Here is a 10,483-nt window from a genome sequence, read left to right as displayed (position 1 = left end):
CTTTTTCTCCGGTAACAAGAATTACATCCATAAGACTTTTAATTGCGATGACTGCAATTTTTGATTTGCAAATTCATCAAATGGATATAAAAACTGCTTTTATAATGGAGAGCTAAATGAAGAAATTTATATGGATCAACCCGATTATTTTGTTGAAGCAGGCCAAGAAAGCAAAGTATGTAAACTTATTAAATTCCTATATGGCTTGAAACAGATACCAAAACAACAAAATGAAAATTTTGATTCCTGCATGATTGAAAATGGTTTTAAAAGAAATGAGTGTGATAAGTGCATTTATCATAAGTCTTGGAATAATTCACATGTGATTATTTGTCTATATGTTGATGATTTGTTGATCTTTGACTCTAACATCAGTGTTATTGATGAGCTAAAAATATTCTTAGAAGCCATTTTGATATGAAAGATCTTGGTGAGACAAATTTTATTGTTAGAATAAAAATAACAAGAACATGTGAGGGAATTTTCCTTGACCAGTCACATTATGTTGAGAAATTTTTTTAAAAATATAACTTTAATGATTACAAGCATGTTGCTACTCCTTTTGATTCAAGCGTTCACCTATTTCTTGTTGAAAGTGAAAATGATGTAATAAATCAAAAGGAATATGCTAGTAAAATCGAAAACTCGAGATATGTGACTGATTGCATTAAGCTTGATATTGCATATGCAGTAGGAGTATTTGACAGGTTTACACGCAAGCCAGGTAATGAACATTGGCATGCTATAAAAAGAGTTATTAGATATTTAACTGGAACAAAATATTGTGGTTTGTTCTATAAAAGACATCTTGTTTTACTTGAAGACTTTTGTGATGTAGATTGGAACACTTTATCAGGTGATTCGTGTTCTTCCACTGATTATGTCTTTACTTTAGGTGGTGGTGCTGTTTGTTGGAGATCAAAAAAACAAACTATAATTGCTAACTCTACCATGGAGGCTCAACTAATTGTTTTAGCTTCAGCTAGTGAGAAAGTGAATGGTTAAGAGATTTGCTATTTCAAATTCCTTATTTTGAAAAATCAATTCCTCATATTTTAATTCATTGTGATAGCACCACAGCAATTGGTAGAGTTCAAAACTGTTATTACAACGATAAATTCAGACCTATATAAGGAGGAAACATAGTTATGTAAGATTGTATTTGACAAATGGTACTATTAATATTGATTATGTCAAATCTTGTGATAATCTTGCAGATCCTCTTACTAGGCCTTAACAAGAGAAAAGGTTTGGAGCACATCGAGGGGGATGAGATTGAAGCCTATATATCCTTGAGTCATATATGAGGAAACCCAACCTGAGGATTAGAGATCCTATAACCATGTTCAAAAGGAAAAACTAATCATATGATGACTTGTGGAAAAAAATGCACTATTTTCTTTTTTCCTCCCTATGATGTGAGTGCATTGTTTCTTGTAGTTTGTGAAGGTTGAGTTGATAAAACTCTTAATGAATATCTGTAGCCCGTACTGATGAAGTGTTAAGATTACAGGATCACTCTCGATAGATTTCACCTATGTGATGTGTGGAAATAGGTCGCTTCCTATGAGAATGGAGTTTATTCTCAAATGCACGCGTGAAACTGGGATAACACATGGTCATAACGTGCTGACTTTAAAGATCATGTCAACACCTTGATTATTATGTGTGATCAGTGATATTTTATTTCCTTTAAGCAGTCATAGTTCAAGTCTGAGACCACTACGACTCTGGAGTAAAAGTTACTGTTTCACTAAGTGGAAGTTCAATACAGAGCACACCTTCATTATGCATGATAGTCTTCCTCCAGTTGATATACTCTCTTGCCTAATATTAAAATGAGTGGGGGGATTGTTGGTTAACCTTTTAATATTAATATTTTATATTAATTTGCTAAAAACTTTGGATGGTGTTGCATTTGATGTAAGTTGTCCGTTAGTAGACAATTTGTTTGTCTCAACTGTTGGGGCAGTTAATTACTTGAAGCATTACTCTATTTGTGGTTATTGCTGATGTTATGACCATTTATTGCAGCATAGATAGTGTGGCATCTTGGCCGTTACTTCTCCAAATTATTTCTCCATTATCTCACCTTTATTCCTTCATTATTCTTTGTAACTTATGTAACATATGTAATTTCTAGGCCATTTATCTTTACTATTTACTACACAATTTATCTTCCTATTCATTCTTAGGAAGAATTCTTGTAGTATAAATAGTGGTGGTCTTTATTTGGTTTACAAGATACAATATACAAGAAAATAGAGTGCATAAAGTGTTAGTATAAAAAGAGAGTTCTTATTAGTTGAAAAAATGTGTTCTTTTTTGTGGAGTTTTGGACTCAACTCTTGTTCAGAGTTGTTGAATTATATTTTGTGAAGGCTGTTGTATCTTGGAGGGAACAAGTCAAAGAGGACTACTGCTGGATCGGTGAAAACATTTGCTGCAGTGGCTTGAATCTCCTTAAAGAAAGCGAGATATCCGTGCATCAGCCTGAAGAGATTTTATATCTTCATTTCATTTTCAGTTGTAATCTTGTTATTTTTGTTATCTTGTCAGTTTTCACTAACATGATCCAAACTATTTTTTCTCAATCCACATTCAAACCATCCAAATACGATTCAATCCAACCATTTGTCATCTCTCTCTTCAAATCTCATGATGAAGTCAAATATTTTGTTTCCTCTATATTAAAGAAAGGAGTAAGTAAAAGGTGGGGGTGGAGGGGTGAGAATAGAAAGAGAGAGGTTGAAAAGACATGGACTACAAAATATACTTTATTCTATTAAAAGTATCACTCGTACAACTATGGCATGGTATACCTCATCCACAATAAAAGATTGCATCAAGGCGCCAATGACAACGAGGCCATTTTTTTAGGTTTTAAGCCGTCAATAACGGTTGTAGAGTAAGAGAGAGAAGAGATGATTTCTTGTGATTAATGAACTTATGCTTCTGATTTTAAGTATTCTTTTCACAAATAATAACTGGATTTTCTAAGTTTAATCGTTTAGTATCAAGAGAAACATTGGGCTTATTAATTTAAATTAGTATTGCCAAATTACTAAACAGAAAAATATTAGCCGTCGGCAATTTTTGATATACAAAACTTGAAGCAGAAACCTCTATCAAGGAGAACAATCCATCCCACCACCTTCAAACCACCACATTCCTTGGTGGTCAATAGAGGTTAGTTAGATATTGTCCTCATTAGTTAGAAAATGAAAATGCTAAGAGCCTATTTAGAATGTCTTAAAAATTGATCAAACCTATTTGTAAGTTACTTTTAGCTTTTGTAAGTGTTAATCAAAATTACTTAAATAAGTTAAAAATCAAAAGTAGGTGGCCTTACTTCTTTATTTTTTAGAAAATGCTCAAAATTACCCTCGAACTATTCGGAATAATTATATATACATTTTAATTATGTTTGGGAACAAAACTATTCTTGTCGTCTATGTTTTGGACCAAAAATATCCTTAAAATGCTATCTTTGCCATTAGACCTAACATGACAGTCCACCTAGATAGTCCAACATGACAAAAATACATTCCTCTCAATAATGTTGTTCTTCCTTATTCATCCCTATCACAAAAAGAAAATCAAATAAAATTCTTCCATTGTTCTTGTTTGAATTGTTGTTCGGACTTTTAACCCCAATTTCAAAGTGCGTTGAAGTTTATTTGAAGTTGTAATTACCTGTTGAAAGATCAAGTTCATTGTTTGATTTTGAGGTTATACATTCACAAAATTGATTTTAAATTTTCAAGCCTTTTGAAACTCTTTCATATTTTTTTTTGGGATTTTGACTCAAATCTTCAAACTATGAAATCAATTATTAAATGTCAATTTCTAGCTTCAATTGCAATATTCAAGCAATTTTTAGTAACATCCAATCTCTTCAAAATTTTGCATTATCTCAAACGTACCTCAGCGCACTTCAAATTTGAAATTTTCAAAGTCCAAACAATTTAAGAATAACGAAAACAATTTTGATATTTTTTTTTATAAAGAATTTTGTGATAGAGATGAAAAAATAACATAACTGAAAGGAAGAGATTTTTGTCATTTTAGACTGCCTAGGTGGACTGGCAAGATAACATTTTGAGGATAAAAAATAGAAACTGGTCATTTTACACGCCTATGATTTGACAATCTATTAAAGCCAACATGTTTGACCCTATAGGCTACAATAATAAAAAATACACAATACCTTTCTTAAATATAATATCATATTATTAACATCACACAGAAGCAGTTTTTATCAACAAATATAACCAATATAATTCTTTTCATTATTTACCCAAAAAACAAAAATCATGAATACACATGAACAGTATATTCACATCTCACAACACTCAAAACTGCATTGGGAGACTAGACTGACTTATCCCCCAAAGGCAAAACAAAACAGTTTCTCCCTATAATATTTACAAGAAAGCATCAGTAATGAAAATCAGCAATTGGTATATGCAACAGAGAATTTGACAAATATGTACCCATTGAATCAATATCCGCAACAAAGAACGAACCTTTTGCTCTGTCAGGAAACCATTGTTCTCCGAGAACAGCAGCTTCGAGCTGGAGATATACCATGAATAGTGAACAAACATTACCAAGAACAAGTTAACTTGGATTCTACTCGTACCAATGGGAAAGCCAAGGGTGATCTAGGGCCTCTTTGGCCGTAAGACGTTTTTGAGGATTTATCTCAAGCAACTTTCTTACAAAATCAAGGAATAATGGATCAGAAACTGACAGCTGATGCTCCAATGACGTTTCCTCGGGGATGATGTATTCCAATAGACTAGTATCCTATAACAGAATTCCAAACATAACTCAGAAGTTGGACAATTGTATCATTCTATATTTTATTCATATAAGTTGCTAAATTAAGAGAGAGAAAATGAAGCAAAGAGAATACGATATGAAAGCATGGAAAGACTAAACATTCACGTGAATACCAGCACAAAATTGCTAAACTTGTTAACAATACAATCTTACAAGAATTAAAAGGATGAACTAAGAGGCAAACCTCATTTATATGATAAAGGTCATAATCCTTTGTGAAATATTTTTGTGTCTCTTGTCCCCTTTCTAACATGTCCATGTCTACAGGACCAAGCATTCCGATCACACGTGCAAGCAACATAACAACTGCTTCATTTGGAAAAAGCACCTACCAAACAATACGAATGTTTAGAGTGTTTGCGTATAGTTGCCTGCGGTACATATGCCAATGACAATGAATCCGCTTAACTTGTTTTAAGCGCATACCTCTCCAGAGCACAACTCTCCCAAGATGCAACCAAGAGACCAAAGATCAATTTTTGCATCATAAGGGAGGCCTAAGATGACTTCAGGAGCTCTATAGGAACGAGACTGTACATACAAGGACAAGCTGTCTGACTGAAAGCAACTGCTTCCAAGATCAATAACTTTTATCTCACATCTTCGATAACTTTTGATGAGAATATTTTCAGGCTTCAGATCACAGTGGATGATCCCCAAATTATGCAAAAACACTAGTGCCTCCAAGCACTGTCGAGTTATGGTCTGTTAAGGGACAAATAACCAACACAATTATATTTTGTGGTTACGCTGCCAATTTTAATTTACTAGAACAAACAGACCTGCAGCCTGCTCATTGTGAAATAAGGCTCTATATCCGATTCTCGGTTGTATTTCTGAAATTCATATAAATTAGCACGGAGAAGTTCACAAACAATAAAGAGGTGTTCCTGCATTTTATACAAACAAATAAAAGAGTTAATACATATGGAGCATCAGATTCCAATCAATATCATTTAACTGCCAGACTTGAGTAACAACAGAAGTTCCAAAACCAAAACACTACAAGAGATTAAGTAATAGTTGATAAGATATAAACGATGTATAAGCTTGATGTGATTCAAGAAAAACTGGTATTGCAAACTATTGTTGGCGTTTCAACATTTTTGTCTTAAGGTTATGAATAAAAGAACAATGCTATATGACTGAGAACGATACGATTCTAAGTCCCAACACACCCACACAAGATGACTTCAATAGAAAATGTGAATGTTAGAGATGGTTATGCTGTCATGCATAATTGGACAAGCTAGAGACTGTAATAACACACTCAAGGGATAAGAAGAAAGAAGGTTGTGTGAGTGGTCAGTCCATAGTCCATGACCATGTAGACTTTCAGATGTAGCACTGGAGGAAGGTGTGACAATATGATGATTGAAGATGATAAAATAAACGAGATCAGCCTAAAATCACATGAAGAAAAGTTGATTCTAAAAGACCTAATATCTTTGGACCAAGGTACATTTATTAGTGGAAGCAGAGGATTCATAAGCACGACACAAACTTAACTAGTTCGGATTAAACTAGTTAAGGATAAGTATGATATAAGAGAACACCTAGTTTATCTTAAAAGTCAAATAAGTTGGTGTCAGAATTAACATGACCTAGAAAGAGTGAAAAGCATATAGAGGATTCATGTGACTGACTTGGGGTTGAGGCATTGTTAATTGATGAATGAAGGTAATAAAGTGAGACATAATCTCTGGAGAATTGTAGAAGAACAAACCAGTTGTGGAGTAATGAATGTAACTGTTTTCAAGTTAATGCAGGAACTTACCATTTCAATTCACAAAATATGAAATAATTTCAAACTCCACTAAAAGTTGGAACTTATTGTGTTTGGAGTTATATTATTCTTGATTGAACCATCCTGGTACCCCATACCAGGATCAGGGCTCAACCAAGTACAATGTTTGATCTTCAAGTCTTTTCCCATTTATTGTGGGGACGAGACCAATGCCCTTGCTCAGTTTATATCTTGCAAATTCGTCCATCATATGTTTAACCTTGATTTCAAAAGTTCAGTATTTATATTCTACCAGTGTTTGCAGTTTTAGCCTTATAACACACACACACACATTGATAATATCTTTAATCACATTAAACTTTCAGTCTCCAGTAATTGACACTTGTGACCTTTAGAGGATAGCATGAGGATTAGATGGATGGAATTCTAGAGGATACTTAACATACCAGCAAGTACCCTAGGAGGTCCAAGCTAAACCCCAAACAGACATTATACTTACTTAAAAGAATAAGGACAATCATTAACTATCATTTTGTAGCCAGCGAGTTTGAGTTGAAACTTTGAGATGGCTATCTATTAGTACTAACAACATAACTTCCATGTTGGCTAGAGAACTCTCGAGACAACTATGCCCGTAAATCTTCCACCAAAATCTCTACTAGATGTTTAGATTGGCCGATAACTTTATAGTTGTCCTTTCTATGCACATCTCCCTTATATCAAAACAGAAAATGGGTAACTTCTGAGTGCTTCTTGTCTTGTTCATTTAGATGTTGGAGGATTGATTTTTAGTACTTTATAAGCCTCGATTCAAATCCAAAGGACACGGAAGAACATATGTTTTCTCAAAAATACCTGATGGTAGAAGTAATCATATAATCGCAGTACATGATGCTCATCACAAGGGTCATTCTTGTTCACAAACTTGAGAAGCTTAATCTCATCCAAACTCTGATCAAAGAAGTCCTTGTCATTCTTTATTATCTTCAAGCAAACGTCTACTCCAGTGTGCATATCATGAGCCTGAATGACTTTGCTGAATGCAGCTGAACCAAGGTATTCTGTTACATAGTATCTACCGGCGATAATACTATTTAGAACAATAGGCAGGTCTTTGCTCTCCTCAAACCCAGTCCTGTGGATGGTATAACAAATGAGTACAAATGTTTTCTACAAATGAACAGGCAAGAAACAACCTCAATACTTCCATTAAACATTAGAATAACTTTAGTGCCCAGTGGAAATGATGGAATGAGATCTTGATTTGATATGCAAGTCGAATAATTAAACATTGCCCAATCCATATAAATACGCATATTTTATTTTCACTCAAACCTGTTTTTCCTGTGTATAATCCTCAGATTAAATACTTCAAACTCATTGTCACCTTCAAAGATCAAAAGCTCATCTGAAGTAGCACCTCCCTCATCATCTGGTGCCTCGTCGGGTTCATTACCATCCAAAGCCTCCAGTCTATCATCTTTTGCTTCATAGTCTCTATGCACATAAGAGTGGTAATCTTTCTCAATAGCCTTAGATTGAAGGTCACGGGTACCTTTGATATCTCCAACCCAGTCAGTATTGCAACTTGTTTCTATGAAATAGTTAGTTTTTGTCTCTCCAGTAGGTTGATACTGAAAATAGTTAGTCCCAGTTAAGTTGATATCAATATCTTCACCATAAATCCCTCTTTCCCCCTTGCAGCAAGCACAAAGTGGGGATGAACAGCTAAATTCACCTTTCCCTTGAAGATGCTTTTGTTTATTATCCAAATGATAATAATCTTTCAATTCTTCATCGACAGGTGATTTACAATCCCAATTGGAGGCACCGTGTCTCTCGGACAAAACAAACTTGTCCTCACTAGGATCCCCCACACCATCTGAGTTCCCAAAGTAAGGTGGCATGGGAAAATCTTCATCTTTCTCCCGATACCAGAAAAGGTCATTTTGCATATCAAAATCATGATAATCTCTTGCAGTACCAAATTGAGACGATGATTGAGAAGTTGGAGCAGCCGTAGTACTAATTCCATATGGATTTGTAAATTCTGCACCAGAGACAACACGATAAACCTAAAAAAAGAAAAAAGAAAAAAAAATATACACAACAAACAAAAACAGAAGGGAAGCATAACACAAATTGATCAGTTGTTGAATTAAGTAACAGAAAATCATAAGCCAAGAGCAGTATACATGAGAATTATACTAATAAAGTGTAAATTGGGTAAAGTGTTACCAGAGGAGCAGAAATCAGTAGCAGAAGAAGGCAAGCTAACAAATTCTTCGTCGTCGTCTTCAGAAGAAGAAAGAGAGTTGTTGTTATTAGAAATGAGGTTAAGAGGAGGAAGCAGAGGGAATAAGAAACTTTCATAATCCAAAGAAGCTAATTCAGATTTCTCCATTATATCTTCCATAAGAGCTGATTCAGATTGTGAGAAGCCATTATTCTTCAAGAATTCAACAACTTGCTTAATGTCCATAGATAGATAGAATACAAGGAAGAAAAAAAAGTCTAGTAGTGGAAAAGAGGTGGGTTCAAAAGTGGGAATTTCTGAGTTGGATTTTGCAATCTTCTTCTTATTATTATACATACAAACAACTTTCTGCTTTTTTTTTTCTTTTTCTTTTTTCTTTTTTGTTTGTCTGCTGTGAAACTCAAGCTAACGGCACCATAAGGAAAATAAAGATGTCTTACCAACTTTGACAATTATAAGGTAGCTGTTATAAATCAGTGGGCCAAATATTTCATTTCTCCCTCTGTTTTTTTTTTTTTTCCATCTTCTCATTTGTGCTTTAAATTTTCTACTCGACCAATAGCTTTTTAGGTTTTGTTTGTAAAGACACTAGTAGTTGAAATTAGTGGAATTATACTTTCTACTAATTATATTAACATGTTTAGTTGTCACATGTAATTATAAGTGTTCTCTTTAAATTTCACAATGTAATTACATATATTGTGTTACTAGACAAATAAGAAATATATATATATATATATATATATATATATATATATATATATATATATTAATAAACATTTTTTTAATAAATAATATTAGAAAAAAAAATAATTGATTTATATTTTTTTCAAATTAATATATTTCAATTAAATTGATCGTACAAGCTAAAAATATGAAGTTTCTAAGAACATCATCAAATGCATGTTTGATAAAAAGATTAGTATAGAAATGAAATGTCATAAATTATTAAATGTTTGACAAAAATCTAATCTATCAAGTTTAATTAAAAAATGACGTTCAGTGTGAATTCAATATTACTAAAACAAATGAAACTGAAAATATAACATAAGCTATAAATTAAAAATTAAAAATTTAACATAATACTCTTATAACAAATTTCCACATAGCATGCATAAATATGATTTATTTTTATTTTTTTCTTAATAAAAAAACGCAAGTCTATAACCTTACTTAACAATAAATTCTGTTTTAATTTTAAAATTAGAATAGTAACAAAAATTATGCTAATGAGAAAATAAGCATGACATAAAGAAATAGATGATATAAAAAATTGCATATAATCACGTAAAGTAAGGTTGAGAACCAGAAGAAAATGAAATATAGTAATATAAAATAAAAAATAAACTTTTACAAATTTTTAGAATAATAAAAATATAAAAAGAACTTAAAATAATAGAAGTAAAAAAAATTAAAACAAAAAAATAAAAATAGTAAAAAAAAAAGAAATTAAAAAGTAATCGGCTGGTGCTGGTAATTATACCATTTAATTACCAGCAATTCACGGCTTGTGAATTGCCGAGTGTAATTACCCCCTACCAATTACATCAGTAATCTGTTGACCAAGTGATTACATGTCCAACCAAACAGGACAGACTGTGTAGTTACACCCAATTACACCAAATCCAATA

General features: G+C 32.7%; 1 protein-coding gene across 3 annotated transcripts; it reads right to left on the bottom strand.

Annotated features, from left to right (window-relative positions):
- Positions 1–4,211: 4,211 nt before the first annotated feature.
- LOC101252694 (serine/threonine-protein kinase ppk15) lies at positions 4,212–9,456 on the bottom strand. Of its 3 annotated transcripts, none has more exons than XM_004240890.5 (7): positions 8,834–9,456; positions 7,931–8,645; positions 7,451–7,730; positions 5,631–5,738; positions 5,275–5,553; positions 5,033–5,176; positions 4,212–4,812 (listed from the first exon to the last, which is right to left on the bottom strand). In XM_004240890.5, the coding sequence occupies exons 1-7, from the start codon at positions 9,186–9,188 to the stop codon at positions 4,636–4,638; spliced, it is 2,058 nt and encodes a 685-aa protein (XP_004240938.1). In that variant the 5' UTR covers positions 9,189–9,456; the 3' UTR covers positions 4,212–4,635. The 3 variants fall into 3 exon arrangements, with proteins under 3 accessions (XP_004240938.1, XP_010322192.1, XP_025887268.1); XM_010323890.4 differs by having other exon boundaries at positions 7,931–8,670; positions 8,834–9,292; XM_026031483.2 differs by lacking the exon at positions 8,834–9,456 and having other exon boundaries at positions 7,983–8,120.
- Positions 9,457–10,483: the final 1,027 nt, after the last annotated feature.

This window comes from Solanum lycopersicum, chromosome 6, assembly GCF_036512215.1.
Source record: "Solanum lycopersicum chromosome 6, SLM_r2.1".
Classification (NCBI taxonomy): domain Eukaryota; kingdom Viridiplantae; phylum Streptophyta; class Magnoliopsida; order Solanales; family Solanaceae; genus Solanum; species Solanum lycopersicum.
The sequence above is the reverse complement of the archived record's forward strand: the minus strand, read 5'-3'. Positions and strand labels throughout refer to the sequence as shown.

Bases quoted from the DNA above. Each gene is read 5' to 3' on its own strand.
- LOC101252694 (XM_004240890.5), bottom strand. From the start codon at position 9,188: ATGTATAATAATAAGAAGAAGATTGCAAAATCCAACTCAGAAATTCCC. The intron at 8,646-8,833 runs GTAACACTTTAC...TCTCTGGTGCAG, and splicing joins TACTGATTTCTGCTCCTCTG to AATTTACAAATCCATATGGA. The intron at 7,731-7,930 runs GTTTGAGTGAAA...TACCATCCACAG, and splicing joins ATTATACACAGGAAAAACAG to GACTGGGTTTGAGGAGAGCA.